The 27,713-nt window shown below is 37.2% G+C and overlaps 1 protein-coding gene across 8 annotated transcripts in view; it reads left to right on the forward strand.

The window, feature by feature from the left end:
• EXOC2 (exocyst complex component 2) overlaps positions 1 to 27,713 on the forward strand; it is a 226,095-nt gene that overhangs the window by 28,814 nt on the left and 169,568 nt on the right. For 7 of the 8 annotated variants that reach the window (XM_077886050.1, XM_077886059.1, XM_077886057.1 and 4 more), the window contains exon 2: positions 25,586 to 25,740. In XM_077886050.1, the coding sequence (XP_077742176.1) occupies positions 25,623 to 25,740 (118 nt within the window). In that variant the 5' untranslated portion in view covers positions 25,586 to 25,622. Of the gene's footprint in view, positions 1 to 24,646; positions 24,672 to 25,585; positions 25,741 to 27,713 lie in introns of those variants that run through there. The other variant, XM_077886053.1, reaches the window with a different exon arrangement.

Consider the following 27,713-nt stretch of genomic DNA (forward strand, 5'->3'; position numbering starts at 1 on the left):
GCAAAAAGACGAGCCATTAACTTGGCAGCCTTTATTTTTGCAGACTCAGTAAATTCCCATGACTACATTTTAATCAGTAATGAATAATTTCCTACTAGATTTCATGATAAAATGCTTAAATTTGCTCATTTTATTTTGTTTTGCTGATTTCTAAATTCCATTCATGGTGTTGTGGAAAGAACACAGAAACGTGAGATCTAGGCAAGTCACTTGACCTCTGGCTCTTGAAGATCTTTCATTTTGAGTAGATGCCATTTCAGTAGTCTGCAGGTTTCAATACAGGAAGATTAAACAGTGGTTTTCAAAAGTGTTTCAAAGTCTTATAAATTATTAACATATAACTATTTCCAAATTACAGCTTGAATTTTTTTCTAAGTTATACAAAATTGTTTTGTATTTTCAAAGCTGTTTGTAAAGATTTTTTTAAAAAAGTGATTTTTAATGTTCTAAAAATCTCCTGCCCTCACCAGCTTATTTGTAGACTTTAAATGAAAGATGAAAATGCAAAACAAATACTTTAACCTAGTGAGAAAATTATAAGATATGCAGACTTTTTTTTTTCTGTACATAACACAGAAATGACTTATGCTTGTTTCTAGTATCTTTTCTAGTTTTTTCTTTGGTTTATTAATCAAAAGAGAATTTTCAAGCTGTGGTAAAAGTCTGCCTTTTTACTTATTCTACCACCTCTTCTCCTTTTCCTTCAGTCTCCCCCTCTCTTTGTCTGTTTCTGTTTCTATTCTCTATATTTAATACAACCAGGGAAATGAAAGAAAAAAAAAAACCTATGATTTGTTTTGGAAAAATAAATAATTGTGCATTTTACCTACGGAATTATTATAATGGTTAACTTTTAATGATTCATCAATGTAAAGTATAAAAGTTTTGTAGACTAGTTTTTGAAATGCGACTTTTGAAAATATGAGGGTAACCTACAGATTTGTTGCTATTAAAGAAAAATTAATAGGCCATCTCATACTGTAACATCAAATATAAGATCTAAAAATTCGGATTCTTTTAATAGAATTTATTTAAATTTAAAATTTAAATAAATTTAAAATTTAAAATTATTTTAATTTTAATAATTTAATAATTTTTGAAAATTTAAAATGATAAAATAATAACGTGTTCTTTTATAGTTTGGTTTAATTATGAAAAGCTAAGGATTGCCAGTTTCTAGTCTTACATTAGTAATTGAATTTAAAAGCCTGGTCGTGTGCGGGTCTCATAGAATCAAGAATTATAAGGGCCTTAGGGATGATCTCATCTAGCCACCTTATTTATAGATGAGAAGACAGTTTCAGAGAGCATAAAAGTAACTAAGGATTTTTAATTGTTAATGCCAGAACCCATTTTAGAATGCAGATCTCCAAACTATTTATAGGTTTCAAGTTTTTGAGCTTGACCTATCAAGGCTTATTTCAGAGACTGATAGCTTGGATATACTTTTGTTTATAAAAAAAAACCAAAAAAACAAAAAAAAAACTAGATTCCCATGTGAATCTGTTACTTATCTGAGAAGATAAAATTTAAATGAAAAAAAAAAAAAGTCCAAAGCATGTTAAAAGCCATTGTCATATCATCCTTGCATGAAGATAATCCTTTGTTCTTGCAGGTAGGAAGGAATTTATTTGCCACAAAATGGTAATTCCTTGGAAGACCAAAACCTCACATTAAAGAATCAAGGCATCAAGTTTTGAAATTATTTCAGCTTCTATTTCTTTCTTTTAGAGAAACAATACTAAGAAGCAAGAAAACACTTAGGCCTTTATGTTTCACTATCTTCAGAAAATAAATCACTGATGAAATGTATTGAAGTGCTGCCTTATATCCGTAAACATGTAGCTTCTATTGCTTCCCTGGATGTCATTTGCTAAAAACTATACTGGCTTATTTATCTGACACATTTGTACTATTTTTCATTCCACTATTGAAAAGGTCACTCATGAGTATACTGTAAGTGATAAATACTTGCTTCTGTGCGAGTGTACTGCCTGTATCAGAGGAGAGCAGACCAGTGTGTACTAGCTGGTTGTCCCCGTACAGGTCCTGGTGGTCGAAAGATGACACGAGTCCGAAGCCACAGCAGAGCTGGGGTTCCTTTCTCAGCGGACTTGTGACCTCGGGTGGTAACGGGCGCGTGTGCGGCAGCTGTTAGGCCGAGAGTCGGCGTAGCGGGATTTGCAGCCCACCTGCACACACCTGTGGGGGCACGCGGAATTCCAAGCAGGTGCCCCGGCACGGCCAGCCTTTGTCATTTGCCCCTTTGTGTCATTTAATCCCGGTTTATTATTAGTGTGCTTGCGTGAGGATATTGCCTGATAGAGGTGGCTTATCCTGTACCTGCAGTTACTCTCCTTGTGGGAGTAGCGACAGCTACTTCTGGTCTCTCATTCTGCTTTCAAAAGGTGAAATCAGCTCGTGGCGTGTGTACTTTTAGGGTAGGTTTATCCACTTTATTCCTTACCTCTTTCATAGTCTTAAATGGCTACGTAATATCACGACTATTATTTTAATTAAGTGAGGTTTATGACAGGCAGAGTCAAACTTTTGTCAACCTCTGCTTAGCGTGTTTATGTAAGAAAGACCTTCGGACAAATTTGAAAGACTGTTGGTTTATTGCATTTGGAAAATCTTTGTGAGGCAGATTTGTAGGCACTTAATGACAACTATAGCTGAGAATTTTCCTTTAAAAATATTCCTCTTAGTCCGGCATGGGTTGTGAAACTGAAAATGTCCTCAAATGAATTCTGTTTCTCAAGGCTTAAGATTCTTTCCCGAGAATGCTAAGGGATTATTTAGCTGCGATGCTAAACGTAACGTAAGGTAGGGTATTTCTAACTGGAGGTGGATTGAAAAGAGATCTTTCTTTCCATAATTCATTCCACGAATAATTGAGTGTGGACTCTGTGGTGGGCACTGTGGCATGTGTTTTGGCCATTATAGCGTACGAAAGTAGATATTCTTATGTTTCTAAATGAAGTGGCTTAATGGTCTTCCTAAGACAACGGTGTGCCCTTGTTCAGGGACATGTAAGTGATGTTTCATGGTAAGGAAATACCACTAATTTTGACATATGAACTGATAAAGTGAATGCTGGATTTTCAGCTGCCTCTGATTTGTGTCTGGAACACAGCTGTACTCCTTAATCATAAATAAGAAAATAGATCATACTTTTTGATTCATTCAGTAGTGGCCCAGACATTACCTATTGTTACTAGACATTACTTTGTTTTACTTGGATAAACTTTGAGGTTAGCATCGTTAACATTATGATCATGCCCTCAAAATGGATTTGAAATACTGGAAGTAAATTGGAAATGCCCTGTTGTCGTTTTATTTTGAGTTTCTTTTCTCTTTTCTTTTCTTTTTTCTCTTCTTTTCTTTTTCTTTTCTTTTCTTTTCTTTTCTTTTCTTTTTTTTCTTTTCTTTTCTTCTTTTCTTTTTCTTTTCTTCTTTTCTTTTCTTCCTTCTCTTTCCTTCATTCCTTCCTTTTCTTCTTCTTCTTTTTTTTTTTTTTTGAAACTAGAGGTATTCTAATTTCACTTGTGTTTCATACCAGGGCGAGGATTCCTCAGTCACATAGGAAGCAGCTACGGTTCTCAGAACGTGGGCTGTTGGAAACAAACTGACCTCAATAGTGTGCAGGGTGGAGTGAAGGAAAGAGTGATAATTAGACTCCTGTGACCCAGGAAACTAAGGATCTGGTCTGTTTTATGAGTAATTAGGTGTTTGACCTTGAAAAAAATCATTTAACATCTCTGGGTTTCTTCAGATGAGGGGTCTAGGCATTAATTGGATCAAGTCTCTGGGCTTTGATTCCGTGGAACTGGCACGTCCGTCTACTGGTAATCAGCACCACCGTGTGAAGGGGAGCTGACACTCTAATATTTTATTAATCACCTTTTCAGTAATATTAGTGTCAATGGTAATTTCTTATGTTTCGCCCTACTGTTTTTCTGGAAATGTAGATTGTAGAATATTTCTGCCTAAAATTTTATTTTTTATGTGAAGTAGACCAGATTCTGAAATAACCAGTTGAAGCCACATGCCTCTTGTTTTATAGTCTAGTCCTGCAGACCGGGATCAGCATAGATTATTAAGCCCCCCTCAGTGGTGGTCTGTTTCGATGCCAGTGGAACGAAGCATTTTTCTTTGTCAGGAGCTATAGGTGTTAATCAGTGAGGCAGCGTAATGACCCATTCTTCCCCTTAGTTTTTGTTTTCCCTGCACTGGCACACGGTATCTTTGGGGCAACATGATTTCTGTTTCTTAAAGCAGTCGTCAGAACTTGTGTTGAAATACATCTTTGCTCTCTTGAAAGTTTTTATTAATATGTGTTACCTTACCAAATTTCAGGTTTATCAATTTATAGTCATTTTCAAGCACATTCTCAAAACAAGCTTTCAACTCTTTTGTACGTGTTTAGAAACATGTTTAAAGAGATAGTAATAGTATGACCTATTAAAAGAATACTTATTTCTGAAATTTCTATGATTTTAGTGTATTTATTAAATATAGTTAATTATATGGGTTTTGGTTTAATCTTTTTATTAACCAAACACTAATTTTATCATGTCTGTTGTTTTATGACTGTTTATTCATTGCTTATTTGTGCATTAATGTGAGTGTAAAAATAAATATTATCTTTTGACTAACAGTGGGCTTTATATATTGATTAGTAGGAGAATATAAATTTTAGTTTTGCTTTATTTTAAAATATTACCAAAGCATTATTTTTGATAACTTTTTATTTAGATATATCTTCAGACTTAACAGAAAACCTTCAAAAATAGTAAAAGTAACTCATTCCTATAAAGTTTTTTTTTTTTAATTGTGGTAAATAACAGCTATAAACTCTTTAGACTTACCAATTATTTACTTTTCTTTTTTATGCTTCTTTTTTTCCTCAAATTTTTATTTAAATTCCAGTTAGATAACAATACAGTGTAATACTAATTTCAGGTGAAGAATTTAGCAATGCAGCATTTCCGTATAACACCTGGTGCTTGTCACAAGTGCCCTCCTTAATCCCCATCAACTATTTAGCCCACCAGCCCCAACCGTCTTCGTTCTGGTATGATGGTGGTCTTTGTTTTATTTTTTATTATTATTTTATTTTTGCCTTACTTTAAGTCTGTAAGTATTTGTTTGAATCATTTGAAAATATGGTGCAAATATCATTTTCTCTGAAATACTTCAATATGTAGTTATTAAGAACAAGGACATTCTCTTATATTACCACAGTACACTTATCAAGGTCAGAATTTAATATTAGTACCATATCATCTAATCCACAGTTAAAATTCAAATGCTGATAATTTGTCCAGTTATGTACTTTACAGAAAGTATTTTTTTTTTCACTTCAGAATCCATCCAGGATCATAGAGTACATTTACTATATTTTAAAGTTTTTACTGTCCTTTAATATAGAATAGTTCTGTAGCCTTTCTTTGTTTTTCTTGACCTTGACATTTTCTTTCTTTTTTTTAAAAATAATTTATTTATTTATTCATGAGAGACACAGAGACACAGGCAGAGGGTGAAGCAGGCTCCCTGCGGAGAAGCGATGCGGGACTCGATCCTGGGACTCGATCCCAGGACTCGATCCCAGGACTCCAGGATCATGCCCTGAGCTGACGCTCAACCACTGAGCCCCCCAGGCGTCCCAGACCTTGACATTTTCAAAGAGTATAGACCAATTATTTTGTAGGATGTCTGTGAATTAAGGTTCTCTGATGATGAATTTTAGGTCACACATTTTTGGCAGGAACATGACCAGTGATGTCAAGAAGAACGTGTTGTCTGTCTTAATGATGATTTTAATTTGAATCACTTGATTGATGTGATAACTGATCTTCTGTAAAATTACTATTTTTCCGGTTGTAGGTAATTTGTAGAGAGATGCTTTGAAACTATGTGAATATTCTTTTTTCTTTTTCTTTTTCTTTTTTTTTAGCGAAACACTAGTTTTAGCATCCATTGATAATAATTACATCATAACTTCCTTATCTTCTTAGTTAACGTTCTGTAGTAAGGAGAGTTTTCTTTTGTGTTTATGTTTTCCTTGATTTATGTTGATAGCATTGACTTCCATATTTTCTTTTGTAGTAGATTACAGTTCTTTGCTATCATTAATTTTTTTGGTGCTCAAATATCTCAGATTTGAGTAATAGGAGCCCTTCCGGTGAGTATTTCTCTGCTGACATAACACAATGTTTTAGGCTTATCTTGTACTTGTCCTGTGTTAGTCCTGGAATCAGCCATTTCTCTAAGGATTCTGATTCCTTTTATTGGATAATGGTATTTAGAAGCTAGGTATGCTCATTACTACTCTTGTGATATTACTTGTAGCCTCTCTTATTGTGTACAAAGCTAGGAGACACACAACCTACCAAATGCATACATCTCCCTATGTGTCTGTTATATATATCACATATGTGTGTGTGTGAATATATATATATGTATATATATATATATGTTTTTAAAAAATTGAGTTCATGTATCTTCTATGAAGAGGTTTTTCAGAGCTTTTGTCCATCTTTTAAAAATGGGTTGCTTGTCTTATTGAGTTGAAAAATTCTTTATATAGTCATTTGTTAGATCTATTGAAAGTATTTTCTGCTTGTACATGGTAGCCTATTTATTTTCTTTTGACAAGAAAGATTTTTTTGTTTTGTTTTGTTTTAGTTTCAGAGACAGAGTTTAGTGCTTCATCAGTTGCATATAACACCCAGTCCTCATTACATCAAGTGCCTTCCCTAATGCCCATCCCCAAGTTATCCCATCCCTCCACGCCCCTCCCCTCTAGCAGCTGTTTGTTAAGGGTCTCTTATGGTTTGTCTCCTCTGATTTCGTCTTATTCTGCTTTTCTCTTCCCTTCCCCTATGTTCATCTGTTTTGTTTCTTAAATTCCATATATGAATGAAATAATAGGATATTTGACTTTTGCTGATTGCCTTATTTCATATAGCCTAATAGCCTTTATTTCATCCATGTCATTGCGAATGGTAAGATTTCATTCATCAATGGCTGAGTAATATTCCTTTGTGTGTATATGTATACATATGTGTATATATGTGTATATGTATGTACACAGACACACACACTACATCTTTCTTATCCATTCATCTGTCGTTGGATATCTGGTCTCTCCTTATTTTGGCTACTGTGGACATTGCTGCTATAAACATTGGGGTGCACGTGCCCCTTTGAATTGATATATTTATATCCTTTGGATGAATACCTAGCAGTGCAATTGCTGGGTTGTAGGGTAGTTCTACTTTTAACTTTTTGAGGAACCTCCACGCTGTTTTCCAGAGTGGCTGCACCAGTTTGCAGTCCCACCAGTAGGGTAAGAAGATTCCCCTTTCTCCACATCCTCACCAACTTGATGAGGAAGTTTTAATTTTGATGGTCTAAATATCCCAGAGTTTTCATTGTATGGTTATTGTTTGCCATGTTGAAAAAAATCTCCAGGTATGGAGATATTCTCTTCTTTATGGTTTATCATTTTAACTTTTATGTTTAGATCTATGATCCATCTTGAATTAATTTCTGTAAGTGGTGTGAGGTTCTTTTTCCCCCCCTATATGGATATCTAGTTATTTCAACACCATTTGATGAAAATATTTTTATTTCCCCTGAATTGTTTTGTTGCATTGTCAAAAATCAATTGGTTTTACAGGTGTGGGTCCATTTATGAACTCTATTCTGTTCCAGAAGCTCTTTCATTAGGTTATCCTTATGCCAACAACTCACTGTCTTGATTATTGTAGATTTCTCATAAGTCTTGAAATCATATTCTCTAAGAGATTTCTAACTTTTTTTCCCTTAAAGTAGTTTTGGTTATTGTAAGTTCTTTGAATATCTATGGGAATTTTAGCATCAGCTTGCCAGTTTCTTTGCATAAGGTTGCAACTTATATGTCAGTTTGGGAAGAATTGATATTTCAATAACATTGAGTTTTATGGCCCATAGTAATTGTATAGATTATTATTTAGGTCTTCTCTTTTTCCCCCTCTCTGCTGTATTTTAAAGTTTTTAAGAAGTCCTGTACATTGTTTTTATTAAATGTATTTTTAAGTATTTTGGTTTTATTTTATTTTTTAAAAGATTTTATTTATTTATTTGTGAGAGACAGAGAGAGAGAGAGAGAGAGAGAGAGAGAGGCAGAGACACAGGCAGAGGGAGAAGCAGGCTCCCTGCAGAGAGCCCTACATGGGACTCCATTCCAGGACCCCAGGAGCATCTCCTGAATCAAAGGTAGATGCTCAGCTGCTGAGTCACCCAGGTGTACCATATTTTGGTTTTATAATAATATTCTCAAATAGAATTAAAACATAATTTCTAATTATTTCCCACTAGAATTTTAAAATAACTAGTTTTGGTATATTGACCATGAATACTAAGATCTTGCTAAATTCAGTTATTAGTATTATTGGTTGCTTAGGAGATGCCTTAAGATTTTCTTTATAAACAATCATGTCATCTGGAAAATACTTCTTCCTTTGCTATCTTTAGGCCATTTATTTCTTTAGTTTTCTTGTCTTATTGCACTGGCTAGAATTTCTAGAACAGTGTTAAATAGACAAGATGAGAGAGACATTCTTGCCTTTCTTAGAGGAAAGAAAGGCATTGTATTTCATCATTTGTGTAATGTTAGATGGTCCCTCCCATTCCATTTTCCTTTCTTAACTAAGAGATCCTTTCTATTCCTAGTTTGTTGAGGTTTTAAAAATCATGAATAGATGTTGAATTTTGTCAAATATTTTATATTTATATAAATACATGGTTATTCTTTTTACTTTAATGTGATTTATAGTAATTGGATTTTGAAAGTTAAACTACCTTTGCATGACTGGGATAAACCCCACGCGGTCATGATGTCTTCCCACTGCTTCGGTTTTCTGAAATAATTCATGTAGGCTTGGTATTATTTCTTCCTTAAATGTTTGATAGATCTTATCAGTGAAACCACTAGGTCTGGAGTTTTCTTTGTAGGAAAGTTTTTGATCATTAATTTATTTAATAAACATGAAGGTATTGAGATTTTTTAAATTTATCTTGTGTTAGTTTGGTAACTTGTCCTTTTAAGGAAATTTTCTACTTCATTCAAGTTATAAAATTTATTGGCTTGAAGTTTTTCGTAATATGCCTTCATTACTCTTTAAAAAATATATTTAGTGTCTGTAGTTATCTGCCCTTTCATCCCTGAGATTGGTAATTTGTGTTTCTTTTTTTAAAGAGAACTTTGCTAGGGTTTATTGGTTAATTTTTGCAGAGGGTTCTGGTTTTAGAATTTTTTCTTGATTCTTTTTATTTTCTCTCTCTTTTTTTTGTTTGTTTGTTTTTGATTACCAGTCTGTTATTTTCCTTATTCTACTTCCTTTGTTCTTCTTCCCAGTACCTTTGTGTTTAGTTAGCTTTGCCTTTTCTCATTTCTTAATGTAGAAACATATATCCTTAATTTTAATATTTGTCCTCTTATTATAAGCTTTTAAAGCACTGCTTTGGCTACATCTCACAAATTTGATTATACATATATATGTATATATTATACATATTATATATATTGTATATGTGTATATATGATTATATATGTATGTAATATATATGTATATATGTATATTTTAAGATTTCTTTATTTTTTTTTTTTAAGATTTTATTTATTTATTCATGACAAACACACAGAGAGAGGCAGAGTACACAGGCAGAGGGAGAAGCAGGCTCCCTGTGGGGAATCTGATGTGGGACTCAATCCTGGAACTCCAGGATCACGCTCTGAGCCAAAGGCAGACACTCAACCACTGAGCCACCCAGGAGTCCCTGATGATATTTTCATTAACATTCACTTCAAATTTCTATTTCCCTCTTCATTATTTTTTTTGACTATTAGCTTATTTGTGTTATTTAATTTCCAACTACTTGTTTACTTTTCTCAATATTGTATTGCTCTAGCTTTCTAATTTAATTCTTTTGTGGTCTTTGGAATTTCAGTCTTTGGAATTCATTGTGACTTACTTTATGGCCTACCATATAGTCTTATCTTGGTGAACGTTCTTGAAACACTTGAAAAGGAGCTTTGGTAAATGTCATTTAGGCCAACATGATCAGTAGTATTGTTCATATATTCTGTAGCTTTACAAATTTTTGTTTAACTGTTACCCCTATTTATTTATTTATTTAGAGTATATGGACATGCCAGTGAGGGAAGGGGCTGGGCACTGGGAGAAGGAAAGAGAGAACATAGGCAAGTTCCATACCCAGCACAGAGCCTGATGTGGGGCTTGATCTTAGGACCTTGAGATCATGACCTAAGCCAAAGTCAAGACTCAGATGCTTAACCAACTGAGCTACCCAGGTGCCCCTATCTAAAATACCTAACCATGATTGTGTATTTCTGCCACTCTTTAACTCAGCATTTGTTTCATGTGTTTTGAAGCTGTATTACTAGAGTATACACACAGTTTATAGATGGCTATGTCCTGATGAATTCATCCTTTTCTCATTATGAAATCTTCCAAATTACTATGTGGTGTCATTCCAACTTCAGATTGAAGAAATTCCTTCAGCATTTCTTATCATATGGATTTATTGCCAGTGAGGTTCCTTTATTTGAAATAACCAATTTTATTGCTTTTTTAAATTTTGCCTGTTTTATTGAAGTATATAACTGATAAAATTATACTTAAGGTGTACAGCATGGTGATTTGATATTATATACTTTGAGATATTATATATATTCCACAGTTAGGTAGATCTACACATTTATTACCTCACATATTTACCAGTTTTAATTTTTTTTTGGTGAAAGCACTTAAGTTCTATTCTCTTAGCAAGTTTCTGTTATACAATATAGTATTACCAACTGTGATCACCATTGACCCTTAGACCTTATTTGTAACTGAAAGTTTGTATCCTTTTACTGTCTTTTCCCCAATTCCCCTACCCCATGACCCCTAACAACTATCATTTTACTCTGTTTCTGTGAGTTAGTCTTTAAAAAAAAATTTTTTTTAAGTTCCACATGTGAGTGATACCATGTGATGTTTGTCTTTCTCCTTCTGGCTTATTTCACTTAGCATAATGTTCTCCAGTATTATCCATGTTGCCACAAATGGCAAGATTCCCTTCTTTTCTAAACAATAATCCATTGTAAGTGCATGTTACGTTTTCTTTATCCATTCATCACTGAGGGTCACTTAGGTTATTTCCAACCTATGGCTATTGTGAATAATGAACATGATAGTACATGCATCTCTTTGAGATGATGATTTTGTTTTGTTGGGCTGTATGTCCGGAAGTAGATTGCTTCATCATATGAAAGTTTCTTTAAAAATTTGTTTCTTCATTAAGCATCATTTTATTTTTTTTTATTTTTAAAGATGTTATTTATTTGGGAGAGAGAGGGAGTGTGGGCATGGACATGCACATGAGCAGGGGGAGGAGCAGAGGGAGAGGGAGCCTCTAGGGACAGAACTAATACTGCCAACTTCATAGATTTCCTGATGGGGAGGGACAGATGCTGGTGTTTGTCAGTTGGATGAGTTGGTTGTAGGAGAGAATTTAGAGCGTCAAGCAGTGTGGTTCCACCGGCATTGCCATCTTTAAGAATTGTTTTCCATCCTTTTTTTTTTTTAAGATGTATTCATTTATTTATTTATGATAGACATAGAGAGAGAGAGAGAGAGAGAGGCAGAGACACAGGAGGAGGGAGAAGCAGGCTCCATACAGGGAGCCCGACGTGGGACTTGATCCCGGGACTCCAGGATCACGCCCTGGGCCAAAGGCAGGTGCGAAACCGCTGAGCCACCGAGGGATCCCCTGTTTTCCATCCTTTGAACCAAGGCATGTTTTCACTATTCCAACTCAAAATTGGCACAAATGCTACTGTGTGTAGGGGCTGTAGCCAGTTTTCTTAATGTATGTGCTGACTTAATTAATTTCTTCATACCTCTTCTGTCTGTAGGGTGGCTCAGAGGAATCCATTTTACCAATAACTAGTTGTTTCACATCCAGTGTAAGCCAAAAAGGCGTGCTCATGGGTCTTCCTATTGTGGGATCATTGAGTGTGATGGTCAAGAAAGAATTCTTGAGGAGTTTTATGGTGAAACTTAGTAAATTTATTCAAGTAGCACGGGGACAGAAAGAGCTGTACTTTTGATGGATGAAGCCGGTGGTTATATGCTTAGTGCTCAGGGAGAGGGGATGTACAGAGAGTATTAGATCATAAATGTTTCTTCGAATTTCTGCTTGTAAAACTATTTTTTGCAAGATTTCTCTGATGCTTACCTATTGGTGAGACTTACCAGGCAGTCATGAGACTCTTTAAGAATGTAGCAACCAGCATTCGATCCTTATTAGAACTATGCAGGCTGTAGGTCAGCATTCCAGGCTAAAGGTGAACACTTTTCTGCTTCTATCCCTCATCATTCCCATTTTTGAAGACACCTGCTTCAAGTTCATTAACACCAGCAGCAGTAACCAGGACAGCACAGTTGCCCTGACATATGCCTGTAATCATATTTTTGTTAATTTCTTTTGTTTTGGTAAGATCTCTGTGTGTTGTTAGGGCATCAGTGATGGTCACATAACACTTGCTGGTCTCAGATTTCCACAGAGAGGTGGTGATACCGTGCTCACATTCAACTTCCAGTTCATCCAAGATCCAGGCACACTTGAAGGAACTATTTCTTACCTCAGTAGGCTTCTTTTCAAATATCCTTATGATCACCACATTTGTAAATCAGATGGCTAGCAGTGGTAGACTTGCCCAAATCTAAGTGTCTAATGATGATGGTGATAGAGTAAGTCTTTTCCTTACCCATCTTGGCTTGGATTTAGCAGTGGTTTCATGACACCTCTGTTCTGGTGGCAAACCCATTGTGAAAAACTATTTTTAATTTCTTAAGGAACCTCCATGCTGTTTTCCATAGTGGCTGTACCAATTTAAATTCCTACCAGCAGTGTAAAAACACTCCCTTTTCACTATAACCAGCATTTCTTATGTCTTGTCTTTTTTTTTTTTTTTTTTTTAATTTATTTATGATAGGCAGACAGTGAGAGAGAGAGAGGCAGAGACACAGGCAGAGGGAGAAGCAGGCTCCATGCACCGGGAGCCCGACGTGGGATTCGATCCCGGGTCTCCAGGATTGCGCCCTGGGCCAAAGGCAGGCGCTAAACCACTGCGCCACCCAGGGATCCCTTGTCTTTTTGACAATAGGCATCCTAACAGGTGTGAGGCGATAGTCTCATTGTGGTTCTGATTTGTATTTCCCTCATGATTAGTCACTTTGAGCACATTTTCAAGTTCTTGTTGGTCATTTCTATGTCTTCTTTGGAAAGATGTCTATTCAGATCCTCAGCCCATTTTTTAACTTGGGTTGTTGGTTTGGTTTTTTGTTTGTTTTTCTGTTTTTTGCTTTTGAGGTGTATGAGTTCCTTCTATTGTTTTGGGTGTTAACCCCTTGTTGGTTATATGGTTTACAAATATTTTTTCCCATCTATAAATTGTCTTGATTTTATTGGTTTCCTTTGGAGTGCAGAAGCTTTTTAATTTGATGTAGTTGCACTTGTTTATTTTTGCTCTTGTTGCTTTTGTTTTTTGTGTGAAATTCCAAAAAATAGCATTACCTAGACAAATGTCAAGAATCTTACATCCTATGTTTTCTTGTATGAGTTTTACAGTTTCAGATCTTATGTCTAAATCTTTAATCCACTTTAAGTTCATTTTTTATGTATAGTGTAAGATAGAGATCTAGTTTCACTTTTTTCTGTATGGCTATTCAGTTTTCCCAACAGCACAAAATTCCTTTTTAAAAACCTCCATTTGTGACTTCTTATAAATTCCTTTAAGCACTTTAAGGATGTTTCATTTGTCTTTTGACCTTTAATTTTTCTGATTAGAAGTCATCATCATACTGTCATTCTTATTTATATGTCACTTTTTCTATCTGCTTTTAAGGTTTTCTCCTTGATTTTTAGCAGTTAGACTTCAGTATGTCTAGGTGTGATTTTCTTTGTATTTGTCTTGCCTGGTGATTGCTGGACTTCTTGGGTATCTAAAAAATAGCAGCTTTCAATGAATTTGGGGAAATTTCACCCATTGTTTTTATTAAGCATTATTTTCTGCTCCGTTCTATTTTCTCCTTCTAAGAATCCACTCAAACCAGAGTGTTTGATATTTTCCATAGGCCATTGAACCTCTGTTCTTTTTCTTTTTCCTGTTCTTTATATTGTATTGTTTTTTGATCTATGTTCATGTACACTGTTTCTTCAACTATTTTCTGTTCAACTCAGTGTATTTTTCATTTCAGATATTGTACATTTCAGTTCTAGAATATTCATTTTATATTTGTTTTTATGATTTTTTTAAAGATTTTAGTATTTATTTATGAAAGACCCAGAGAGAGAGAGAGAGAGAGAGAGAGAGAGAGGCAGAGACACAGGCAGAAGGAGCAGCAGGGTCCCTGTGGAGAACGTGGTGTGGGACTGGGTCCTGGGGCTCTAGGATCACGCCCTGGGCTGAAGGCAGATGCTCAGCTGCTGAGCCACCCAGGCGTCCCATCTTTCACATTTTTAAATGAGTCCAGTCATTTTTATTATATCCTAGGTATATGGATATTACATTTTAGGGATGTTGGAATCTGTTCTATTCTTCTGAAGAGTGTTGGCTTTGTTTTCTTTTCTTTCTTTCTTTTTTTTCTTTTTCTTTCTGTTTTTAACAGGTATTTTAAATTTGACTAGATTCAAATTTCAAACTCTTGTCTTCCCTGTGGTGGGCAGCAACTGAAATCACTGCTTACTTCTTTCATTCTTTAAGCTGTTGCCCTCTACTTTTCTACTTGGAGTCTCTCCTATGCATCCTACACATGTGCAGTTCAGAGATCAGCCAGGGGTTTCAGTAATATTTTTTCTGCATCTGTGTCTCCCTCTGATCCAGGACTTTGTTCTTTTCTTTTCTTTTCCTTTCTTTTTTCTTTTCTTTTCTTTTCTTTTCTTTTCTTTTCTTTTCTTTTCCTTTCCTTTTCTTTTCTTTTCTTTTCTTTTCTTTTCTTTTCTTTTCTTTTTTCTTTTCTTTTCTTTTCTTTTCTTTTCTTTTCTTTTCTTTTCTTTTCTTCTTTCTTTTTTTCTTTCTTTTCTTTTTTCTTTTCTTTCCTGTCTCTTTCCCTTTTCCCTTCCCTCTTCCCTTCCCTCTTTCCCCTTCCTTTTCCTCTTTCTCCTTTCCTTTCCTTTCCTTTCCTTTCCTTTCCTTTCCTTTCCTTTCCTTTCCTTTCCTTTCCTTTCCTTTCCTTTCCTTTCCTTTCCTTTCTTTCCTTTCTTCTTTCAAGATGTACTTACTTTAGAGAGAAAGAGTGTATGCACAAGCAGGAAGAGCAGAGGAAGAAGAGAGAATCTCAAGCAAACTCCTCACCCAGCTGAAAGCCTGTTTCATGTCTCGATCTCACAACCCTGAGATCATGCCCTGAGCCAAAACCAAGAGTCAAACGCTTAACCGACTGTGCCACCCAGACGCCCCTGTTCCTCTCTTTCTGGCTGTTCTGTTAGCTTAAAGCTTAATCCCTTTAGCTTGTGTGTAGCAGTACACATGACCCTGTGTGTACTGAGTGATTTTGAAATTCTCAGAAAATCCTAACAAAAATAGTAACCATTGTATTTCTCTCTAAACTTACTATCTGAAGACATTTTTTTCAGTTGTCTTTTTAAAATAGATTTATTTGGGATCCCTGGGTGGCTCAGTGGTTTAGTGCCTGCCTTTGGCCCGGGGCGCGATCCTGGAGTCCTGGGATCGAGTCCCACGTCGGGCTCCCTGCATGGAGCCTGCCTCTCTCTCTGCCTGTGTCTGCCTCTCTCTCTCTCTATGTCTATTATAAATAAATAAAAAATCTTAAAAAAAACAAAATAGATTTATTTGTATACCATATAGCTTACCTATTTAAAGTGAAAAAAATCAGTGATTTTTGTCATAGTCACATGGTGGTGCAACCATTACCACGATCAGCTTTAGAATTTTGATCACTACTGAAAAGTGTGAATGTATCAGTAAGTCATTCCAATGCTTCAGATCTCCCCTCTCCAGTCCTAGGCAACTCCTTTTGTATCCATAGATTAGTCTATTTCAGGTATTTATATTTAAATAGGATTACACAGTATATGGTTCCTTAACTTAGTATAATGTTTTCAAGGGTGAGACATTTTAAAGCACAGGATAGTACTACATTTTTTTTTCTTCATGCCAAATGATACACCATTCTGTGGATGTACCACATTTTACTTTATGATTCATCAGTTTATTTATTTTTAAATTAATTTTAAGTTAAATTCATTTTGCAACATATAACACCCAGTGCTCACCCCATCAAGTGCCCCCCTCAGTGCCCGTCACCCAGTCACCCCCACCCCCCTGCCCACCTCCCCTTTCACCACCCCTTGTTCATTTTCCAGAGTTAGGAGTTTCTCATGGTCTGTCTCCCTAATTTTTCCCATTTATTTTCTCTCCTTTCCCCTTTAATCCGTTTCACTATTTCTTACATTCCCTGAATGAATGAAAGGGTATGATGATTGTCCTCCTCCAGTTGACTTAACTTCACTCAGCATAATCCCCTCCAGTTCCATCCACATTGAAGCAAATGGTGGGTATTTGTCGTTTCTAATGGCTGAGGAATATTCCATTGTATACATAGGCCACATCTTCTCTATCCATCATCTGTCGATGGACACCAAGGCTCCTTCCACAGTTTGGCTATTGTGGACATTGCTGCTAGAAACATCGGGGTGCAGGTGTCCCGGCGTTTCATTGCATCTGTATCTTTGGGGTAAATCCCCAGCAGTGCAATTGCTGGATCGTGGGGCAGATCTATTTTTAACTCTTTGAGGAACCTCCACACAGTTTTCCAGAGTGGCTGCACCAGTTCACATTCCCACCAACAGTGCAGGAGGGCTCCCCTTTCTCCACATCCTCTCAACATGTGTTGTTTCCCATCTTGTTAATTTTCCCCATTCTCACTGATGTGAGGTGTTATCTCATTGTGGTTTTGATTTGTATTTCCCTGATGGCCAGTGATGCGGGGCATTTTCTCATGTGCATGTTGGCCATGTCTATGTCTTCGTCTGTGAGATTTCTGTTCATGTCTTTTGCCCATTTCATGATTGGATTGTTTGTTTCTTTCCTATTGAGTTTAGCAAGTTCTCTATAGATCTTGGAAACTAACCCTTTATCTGATAGGTCATTTGCAAATATCTTCTCCCATCTGTAGGTTGTCTTTTAGTTTTGTTGACTGTATCCTTTGCTGTGCAGAAGCTTTTTAGCTTGATGAAGTCCCAATAGTTCATTTTTGCTTGTTTCCCTTGCCTTCATAGATGTATCTTGCAAGAAGCTGCTGTGGCCAAGTTCAACAAGGGTGTTGCCTGTGTTCTTCTCTAGGGTTTTGATGGATTCTTGTCTCACATTTAGATCTTTCATCTATTTTGAATGTATCTTGGTGTCTGGTGTAGGAGAGTGGTCTAGTTTCATTCTTCTGCACGTGGCTGTCCAATTTTCCCAGCACCATTTATTGAAGAGACTGTCCTTTTTCCAGTGGAGAGTCTTTCCTGCTTTGTCGAATATTAGTTGACCATAGAGCTGAGGGTCATTTCTGGATTCTCTATTCTGTTCCATTGATCCATGTGTCTGTGTTTGTGCCAGAACCACACTGTCTTGATGATCACAGCTTTGTAGTACAACCTGAAATCTGGCATTGTGATGGCCCCGGCTCTGGTTTTCTTTTTCAATATTCCCCTGGCTATTCGGGGTCTTTTTGATTCCACACGAATCTTAAGATGATTTGTTCCAACTCTCTGAAGAAAGTCCATGGTATTCTGATACGGATTGCATTGAATGTGTACATTGCCCTGGGTAACATTGACATTTTTACAATATTAATTCTTCCAATCCACAAGCATGGAATGTTTTTCCCTCCCTTTTGTCTTCCTCAATTTCTTTTAGAAGTGTTCTGTAGTTTTTAGGGTAGAGATCCTTTACCTCTTTGGTTAGGTTTATTCCTAGGTATCGTATGCTTTTTGGTGCAATTGTAAATGGGATTGACTCCTTAATTTCTCTTTCTTCAGTCTCATTGTTAGTGGATAGAAATGACACTGATTTCTGGGTATTAATTTTGTATCCTGCCACACTGCCGAATTGCTGTATGAGTTCTAGGAATCTTGAGGTGGAGTCTTTTGGGTTTTATATATACAATATCATGTCATCTGTGAAGAGGGAGCGTTTGATTTCTCTTCGCCAATTTGAATGCCTTTTATATCTTTTTGTTGCCTGATTGCTGAGGCTAGGACTTCTAGTACTATGTTGAATAGCAGTGGTGAGAGTGGACATCCTGTTGTGTTCCTGATCTTAGAGGAAAGGCTCTTCATTTTTCCCTGTATTTTTTTTTTTTTAGGATTTTATTTATTTATTCATGAGAGACACACAGAGAGAGGCAGAGACATAAGCAGAGTGAGAAGCAGGCTTCCTGCAGCGTGCACGATATGGGACTTGATCCCGAGGCTCCCTGAACGGAAGGCAGATGCTCAACCCCTAAGCCACCCAGGCATCCCTCAGTTTTTCCCATTGAGAATGATATTTGCTGTGGGCTTTTCATAGTGGCTTTTAAGATGCTGAGGAACGTTGCCTCTATTCCTACACTCTGAAGAGTTTTGATCAGGAATGGATGCTGTATTTTGTCAGATGCTTTCTCTGCATCTCTTAAGAAAAATCCTATGGTTCTTGTTTTTTTCTCTTGTTGATGTGATCTATCACGTTGATTGTATTATGAGTGTTGAACCACCTTTGTATCCTGGGGATAAATCCCACTTGTTTGTGGTGAATAATCCTCTTAATGTACGGTTGGATCCTATTGGCTGGTATCTTGTTGAGAATTTTTGCATCCGTGTTCATCAGGGATAATGGTCTGTAATTCTCTTTTTTGATGGGGTCTTTGTCTGGTTTTGGGATCAAGGTAATGCTGGCCTCAAAGAATGAGTTTGGAAGTATTCTGTCCCTTTCTATCTTTCAGAACAGCTTTAGCAGAATAGGTATTGTTTCTTCTTTAAACATTTGAAAGAATTCCCCCGGGAAGCCATCTGGCCCTGGACTTTTGTGTCTTGGGAGGTTTTTGATGACTCCTTCAATTTCCTGAGAAAAGGACCTCTAACGTCAAAAACAAATTTTAAAACGAAATAGTAAGAATCAAAAAAGAAAAACAAAAACAAAAACAAAGAAAGGGGGTGGTGAGGAAATGGTGACAGAGAATATCTTCCCTAAAGAGACCTAGAGGGTCATCCTCTTGGTTCAGAGTGTATTTTTTCTGTATGTTAGATGGGGATCAATTCCAAATTTATATAAACCAGCAGAATTTATATAGAGACCTAACATCAACCACAGAAACATAAACAAGTTAAAAGAGGAGGGTGGAATGGGGAGGAGCAATATAGTGTTACAGAATGAGCCACCCTGGTGTTCCATTTCTTTCTGTGTGTATTTTGGTCCATGTGTTAGAAGTTACTAATTTCCACTGTTATACAACAAAATGAGACAGAAAAAACAAAAACCAAAAAGCATAACTCGTATATCTACCAAAATTATATTCAATATGTTGAAGGCATCAAAAAATGAAGAATATATCTAAGACATGTAATTGTAGAAATATGAAATTCAAAAAGGAAAAACCTTAAAAATGAAGAGTTGGTAAGATATTGTAGTTAAGGCAGGAAAAGAAAAATATATTAGAAATTTTTAATATGAAATAAAAACAAATTGTAATGAAAGAAAACCCTCTCATTCAGTGTACTGTTTTCCCTCAGTCCTGGAGCTTTCCAGTACTGCTTGGTCAGTAAACTTGGTCTTCCCCTGTTCTTCCAGCAGTTCTTCTGGGGAGGGGCCTGCTGTGCTGATTCTCAGGTGTGTGTGCGTCAGCAGGGATGCCCCACCCCTTGCCAGGTACCGGTGATTATGAGCTTTTTATCCCATGAGACCTTTTTCCCTAGAGGCCCTGCCTCTTCCAGGTGAAAGGCAAAAAGAAGAGAAAAAAAGAAGAAAAAAATGGCAGCAGCCAGGTCTCCAGCTCTGCAGCCAAGAGCTCCCCGAGAGTACTGAACCGCGTGTCCCAGTCCCCAGTGGCCTAGGTGCTCCCGGGGGCAGTGGGTGCACTGATCTGCACAGCTTGCAGGGCGTCCAGCGGCAGGAGAGTTCTTGCTTTCCTGTGTCCTCCCTGTTTCTGCCGGCCCCTGGGTAAACAGAGGTCACCCGATTTGTCCCCTTCTGCCCCCTCTGATGGAGGGGCCTGTGCCACTCCGCGTGGCCTCTCCCGAAGGGATCGGAGGACAGCTGCCTCAGTCCGTTACTGGGCTCTAGGTTAACAGGACCTGTGGAGCCGCCGCATAACCCACTGGCTTCGCCCGGATGCCCCGAGGGCTGCACTCCCGCCCTTTCTGGAGCTCGGACTCTGGTCTGTGGTGAGCTTTCTCCCGCCCGCCCCTCCTCTTACAGTGTCTCTGCGAATATTGAGGCTTCACTGCCCCTCCTGTGATTGTGCCCTATTTCCCTGCCAAGGACTTTTCAGTCAGAGAAGACTCAGGCGTGGATTTTTAAAGTTCCCCTTTGGGCCAGTTCGCCTGGCGCGCCTCCCCCACCTTTCTTCTTAACCTTCCTGCCTTGTCAGACCTGATACTTTTCTCTCTTTAGCATCCCAGCTGTTCTCTTTACATCTCAGGTCAAAGTCGTAGGTGTTCAGGATGTTTTGAAAGTTATCTAGGTAAGTTGGTGGGACCAGGTGAGTGGAGGACCCCGCTCTTCCTCCAGCTTGCCTCCTCCTCCTCATCAGTTTACATAATACTGCGTTGATTCCACTTTTTGATCTTACATAAGGATGCTACTTTGAACATTCATGGGCACGTTTTCATGTGTACATATGTTTTCATTTCACTTGGTTAGATACTCAGGAGTGGAATCAATGAATTGTATATTAACTCTTTGTTTAACCTCTTGTGGAACTGCCAAGCTGCTTTCCAGAGTGTCTGTACCTGTTATGTTCCCCCCTGCAATGCACAGTGGTTCTAATTTTCTACCTCATTGACAACACATTAATTTTTGCCTTTTTAATTATAGCCTCCTAGTGGGTACAAGGTGGCATTTCATTGTGGGTTTGATTTGCTTTTCCTTGGCTAATGTCCTTGAGCATCTTTTCATATCTTTATTGGACTTTTGGTATCTTTATTGCAGAAAAGTCTATGTAGTTTCTTTCCCATTTTTAAATTGTGTTATTTGCTTTTGCAATGAGTTGTAATTATTCTTTATATATTCTGGGTATAAGTTTCTCATAAACTATTTGCAAATATTTTCTCCTATGGGTTGTCTTTTTCACCTTTGATGATGTCCTTTGAAGCACAAAGGTTTTTACTTTTGACCAAGTCTGGTTTATCTCTTTTTTTCCTTTTGTTCCTTTTGTGTTGTAGCTAAGAAAGGTTTGCCTAACCCAAGATCGTAAAGGCTTACTTCTGTGTTTTCTTCAAAAAGTTTTATAGTTTCATCTTGTACATTTAGGTCTATATTATGTTTAGAGTAAATTTTTATATATGTTATAAGGAAAGGATCCAACTGCAGATTTTTACATATGGTTGTCAAGTTGCCCTAGCAACGTTTGTTAAAAAGAGTATTTTTTCTCTATTGTTCAAAAATCAATTGACTGTATATGTAAGGTTTTATTTCTGGATTTGCTAGTCTATTCCATTGATCTATTCCATTTTTCCTTAGGCCAGTATCACACTGTTCTTGATTTTTATAGCTTTGTAGTAAGTTTTGAAATCAAGAAATGTGAATCCTCCAACCTTGTTCCCTATTTAAAGATTCCTCTGGCTCTTCTGGGTCCTTTCCATTTCTATAGTATTGTATGATCAGTTTGTCAGTTTCTGCAAAAAAAGTCAAGAATTTGCTGGGGTTTGCAGTTTATTTGTAGATCAACTTGAGGAGTATTGTCATCTTAACAATATTTTGTCTTCCTATCCATTTACTTAGGTTTTTAATTTTTTTCAACAGTGTTGTCTTGTGGTTTTCAAAGTACGAGGTTTGCACTTCTTTTGTAAAATTTATTCCTGAGTATTTTGTCCTTTTTAATGCTGTTATATACAAATGTCTTTTGAATTTCAAAAAGTTTTTTTGCATGTATATACCTAATAGCTCCCTGTCTGTATTCTCTACTCCTTGTATTTCTTCTGTGTTTTATTCTAATTCCAGTGAAACCCTGATACCATGAAACATTCCGAAAACATTTATGTGACTTCTTTCAGCAGTCATATGGCATTTTTATTTTGTGTCAGTTAGTGTACTGACAGGCATTGGGGGTATAGAGTTGATTAAACATCTTATGTTTTCAAAGAGGAGACCTAAACATGGTATCTAAGATTTATCACAGTGAAGATTAGAACTATGTATCAGAAGCACCATAGAAGAGGGATCAAGAGACTGTTTTAGAGAAGGTCACATTTAACATTGACCTTGAAGGGTTGGTAAGGATTTAACAAACTTTGGAAGACTTTCTATTTAGTCAACACAAGATAAATGAAATCATGAAGGCATAAAAGTACCTGATGATTCATAAAAGGTGAATGGGCTTATATGGTTAGTATCAAATGGATGCAGGGAATGATTGAAGGCGAAGTAGGAAGTACAGAATAATCTAGTTGTGACAGGTTTTAATAAAACGGTAAGGATTTTGTGGGCACTGGAGACTTCTAAGATTGGGGGTGGCATGGGATTTTTTTTTCGAAAGCTGGGGAGATGTTGATAAGATGTGTATTTTAATTAACTGGTGTTTGGTGAGAGTGGATTACAGTGGAGAGAATATAGGGCCAGAGTACCAGTTAGAAGTCTGTTTCAGGGGCAGCCCAGTGGCTCAGCGGTTTAGCACCTGCCTCAGCCCAGGGCCTGATCCTGGAGACCCGGGATCGAGTCCCACGTCGGGCCCCTGCATGGAGCCTGCTTCTCCCTCTGCCTGTGTCTCTGCCTCTCTCTCTCTCTGTGTCTCTCATGAATAAGTAAATAAAATCTTAAAAAAAAAAGCAAAGTCTGTTTCAGTATCCACGGAGAGAAGATGAAGGTCTTAACTAGGCAAGCAACAATAGAACTGAGAGGAACAGATGACTTTGGATTCTGACAAAGATTTTGATTGTTTGATTCCAGAGTTGGGATAGGGAAGGAGAGGTGTTCAAGATAACTTTGAGTTGTCTCATTTGGTTTATTGAGTGAATGGTAATGTCTTTCTGGTGCTTTGTTTTTTGTTGTTGTCAGTTTGCTATTTTAGTTGTGCTAAGTTACACAGGCATGGCCTCATTGGCCGTGAGATTGAACTCAGTCTCCTGGCCTATCCAGAAGAGGCCAAACTGATGTCATGTGCCTCAGAACCCCAACCCTCTAATCTCATGTTGCTCTTCCGGATGTGGAGTGGTCATGGATATTACCTACATATGACATTGAATTGTCAGGAGTATTATGTAATACGATATTGGGGGGTCATGAATATTACATACATATGATATTGAAGTCTCATGAATAACAAAGACACTTCTTGGATTTTGAGTTTCCCAGAAGCGGGGTAAAGGTCAGTAATAACAGTCTTTATTATATATACCCCAAACTCCTTTAAGTCTCTCTTCTGGCATCCACATTTCCAGATTCTTTGTCTAATCTGCCATTATCTTGAGAGTTGGTCCTTCTGAGGTCTTTTTAGCTTTAGATAGCTGACCTCTCCCTGTGTCCTCACAGTCTTCCTTGTGTGTGTCTGTATCCTAATTTCCTTTTCTTATAAAGACACCAGTCATATTCAATTAGGTCCCACTTATAAGAACTCATTTTACTTTAATGACTTCTTTAAAGGCCTGATCTCTTAAATACTGCCCTATTCTGAGGTCCTAGGGTTAGAACTGCAACATAGTATTTTTTAGGGGATGCAATTTAGCCTATTACACCTGCTTTATTTCTGTTTCCTCTGGATTTTTTTGTTTATCTCACTTCCATCTCTCATATATTTTCCTCGACCATCTTACATAGTCTTTGGCTGTCCTTCTATATTTTAGAGTCTGGGAATAGCTGGTTTGTTTAGTTTGTGTATGGGCAGAGTTTCTTTGTAAGTGGCTTTTCCATTGGGTGATATGATTGCAAGGAGGTCTTTTTTTTTTTTTTAAGATTGATTGATTGATTGATTGATTGATGATAGACACCCAGAGAGAGAGAGGGAGAGGCAGAGACACAGGAGGAGGGAGAAGCAGGCTCCATGCAGGGAGCCTGATGTGGGACTTGATCCCGGGACTCCAGGATTGCGCCCTGGGCCAAGGGCAGGTGCTAAACCGCTGAGCCACCCAGGGGTCCCCCCCTTTTTTTTTTTGAGGGGGGAGGACCTTTTTTCCCTTCAATTTCTCCGGAGAATAATAATCTCCTTATTCAGACAAGGTGAGGTTGGGCAGGGTGGGCACAGACCTTGCTGACAGAGGTAGAAGAGCAGAGGAGGAAGAGGCCCAAGTAGTCCCATACTTTGCTCTGCAGGTTGACATTTCATCACCCTTACTCTGTCTGCTATCCTGATTCCTGACATTCTCCTGTCTGGCTTCTTCAGAGACTGAACTACTGATCTCCTGCTGACTGTAAGGTGAAGGCAGAGGCCAGGGTGTCTAATTTCTCAGTATGTAAAGATTGAGATAACCAGCAAGTTCTTGCTGTTTTGCTCTGAACCTTGCCATCATCTTCTAGGGCATCTGAAACTTTGAGCAATTGAGGAGCTCTGCGGGGGTTTGTTAGTGAGGTTTTATTATTTATTTGTTGCCTACTACTTGCTAGGTACTGTGCTTTGCTAGGATTATCCTATGAAACCGTTAAGTGTAACCTTGGAAAGGTTTTATTATTATTAGGGCCATTTTCCCTATATGAAAACAGAAGGTTTAAAACAGAATTAGTAAATTGGAGCACCGGGCCTTGAATACAGATGTATTTGACATTTGACCTTAGAAACTACACCTTTACGAACTGTGCTATACTCAGAATAGTTGGCAAATTCATACTTTTGCCGATATGACTACATTGTAGGTTTTATAAAAATGTCAATATATTGATTTGACCACATTAAAAAAGAGAATAGAAAAATAAAGTTCAGTATACCTATGGAATATAAATGTATTTTAATTTTTATGACATGATTAATCAGGACATCTTCCTTTAACAGCTTTGAGAGTAGACTAGTTTCTACTGTAATTTTGGGATTAAGCAGGTGTAGGCTTGGAGCTAAATGGTGACATTAGGTTCTGTCATTATATTGAAAGTTCCAGAACCAAAGGGTTAGTTATCTGTTATTTTTCTGACATTTCCCCCCACAGTACTAGTTGCAGTGTCCTTGATAAATTCAGTGTTCAGTAGATGTTGGCAGATAAGCTCAATGCCAGCGAAAAAATTTCGAACTATATGTTTAAGCATACTTTTTATGTTTTGGTACTGAATGTCTAGCATTCTTGTGTTTTTAGCTAACGCTTATTTCAGTTGTCACTAATCGTTTTCTTTCTTTTTCAACAGATTGCTTCTGTAACTAGATCTCCAGTTTGCTCCTACAATGTCCCGATCACGACAACCCCCTCTAGTGACAGGCATCTCTCCAAATGAAGGAATACCATGGACAAAGGTCACAATTAGAGGAGAAAACCTGGGGACTGGCCCAACTGACCTCATAGGTAAGAGCAAGAACTATGTTTCTAAGGTAAATGCCTTTTTATTGTGGGCAGTTGAGACAAGGTGATAGAAAGACAACATTATGGTCTGTACAGAATGATCTGAATGAAGATGAAAGAGTTATTTGTTCTGGCTTTTCTGTTTAAAATCATTATTTTATCAAATCTCGTCTAACTTGCTTTTCACCAAGTTGTTCAGAAAGTTTCCCACAGCTGAGATTTGCCTACGTTTCCTCAGCTTTGCTCTCTCCTGCTTTGCTTGCCCAAGAGCGTCCTAGCTCTATTTGCTCACTTCAGCTTTCCCCCTCGTCTACAACCGTCTGTATTCTGTGGTGCTCTGTGGATTATACCTCTTCTGTTCCTTTTTTTTTTTTTTTTTTTTTTTTTCTCTTCTGTTCCTTCTTGCTCTTCAAATCAAATCTAAACTCTATCTCCTGGAGCTCTCAGTTCCACTTGGCTCTTATCCTCACTCCCCCTGGAAGAAACTGTCCACTCTGATCAGGTGCGTATTTTTACCAAGGCCTGTGAACCTTATTCCCTTTTCTCTGCCATATTATGCTCCATCATGGGTGAGAGCACCATCATGAATCTGAAATACAAATAGTAACTTGAGATTTTCAACCAAAAAAAAAAAAAAGCTCTTCAAACTAATTCCCACCCATGCTAATCTATGTTTTTATTTAGGCTCCCCTAATATTTATATATTTATGGTAAGCTAAATTACAGTTTTTAGGATCTGTTTATTTATTTGAAATCTTTGTAAGTTCAGGGACATGATACTGTGTATCCAGTTGGCACTGTATATTTTTATTTTTTAATTATTTATTTATTTTAGGAAAAGGTTTTTCTTCAATTTCTTTTCCACCATATATATTGTTACATGTTCATTTGTATAGTGTCTGTCCCCTCCCACCCCTACCCTATAACATGGAGAGTTTTTACTGCTGATTATTTAAGCATTCATGTTTGTCAGTGGTTCCCATCCTTGGCTTGTCTTTTTTTTTTTTTTTTAAGTTTTTTTTTTTTTTTTTTTTTTTAATTCCACCTAGTTAACATACAGAATAATGTTCGTTTCAGGAGAACATTTTAGTGATTCAGCACTTCTATACAACACCTCGTGCTCATCCCGAGTGCACTCCTTAATCCCTATCACCTATTTTTTTTTAAAGATTTTATTTATTTATTCATGAGAGACACAAAGAGAGACAGAGGCAGAGACTCAGGCAGAGGGAGAAGTGGGCTCCATGCAGGGAGGGAGCCTGACGTGGGACTCGATCCCGGGTCTGCAGGATCAGGCCCTGGGCTGAAGGCAGCGCTTAACTGCTGAGCCACCTGGGCTGCCCCCACCATCACCTATTTAACCCATCCACCCACCAACGTCCCCTCTGGTAACCTTTAGTTTGTTCTCTATAGTTAATTCTGTTTATTCATTTGCCACTCTTTTATCACCCTATTCTTGTTTGTTTTTTTTTCTTAAATTCCACGTATGAGTGGAATTATATGATATTTGTCTTTGACTGACTCATTTCATTTAGCATAATACCCTCTAGCTCCATCCATGTCATTGTAAATGGCAAGGTTTCATTCTTTTTATGGCTGAGTAATATTCCATTATGTGGGTATGGACGTATATTTGTATGTACACACATATGCATATATAACATATACATATATATACATCTTTATCCATTCATCAGTCGTTGGACATTTGGGCTATTTCCATAATTTAGCTATTGTAGATAATATTGCTATAAACATTGGGATATATACCTTGGCTTGTCTTAATCTCCCTTAGAACTTAAAAAAAATGCTCTGGACTGCTGTGTCTCAGTCTCTAAAGATGGAGCCTAATCACTCTTTTTCCAAAATACAAATGAGTATCAGGTACAGCCAGGATAGAGAGCAAATTATAAATATTATTGGTCAGTTAGGATTATTTTCCTGTGAACTCTGAGACATATTCAGAATAGAGATGC

This window comes from Canis aureus, chromosome 37 (assembly GCF_053574225.1).
Source record: "Canis aureus isolate CA01 chromosome 37, VMU_Caureus_v.1.0, whole genome shotgun sequence".
Classification (NCBI taxonomy): Eukaryota; Metazoa; Chordata; class Mammalia; order Carnivora; family Canidae; genus Canis; species Canis aureus.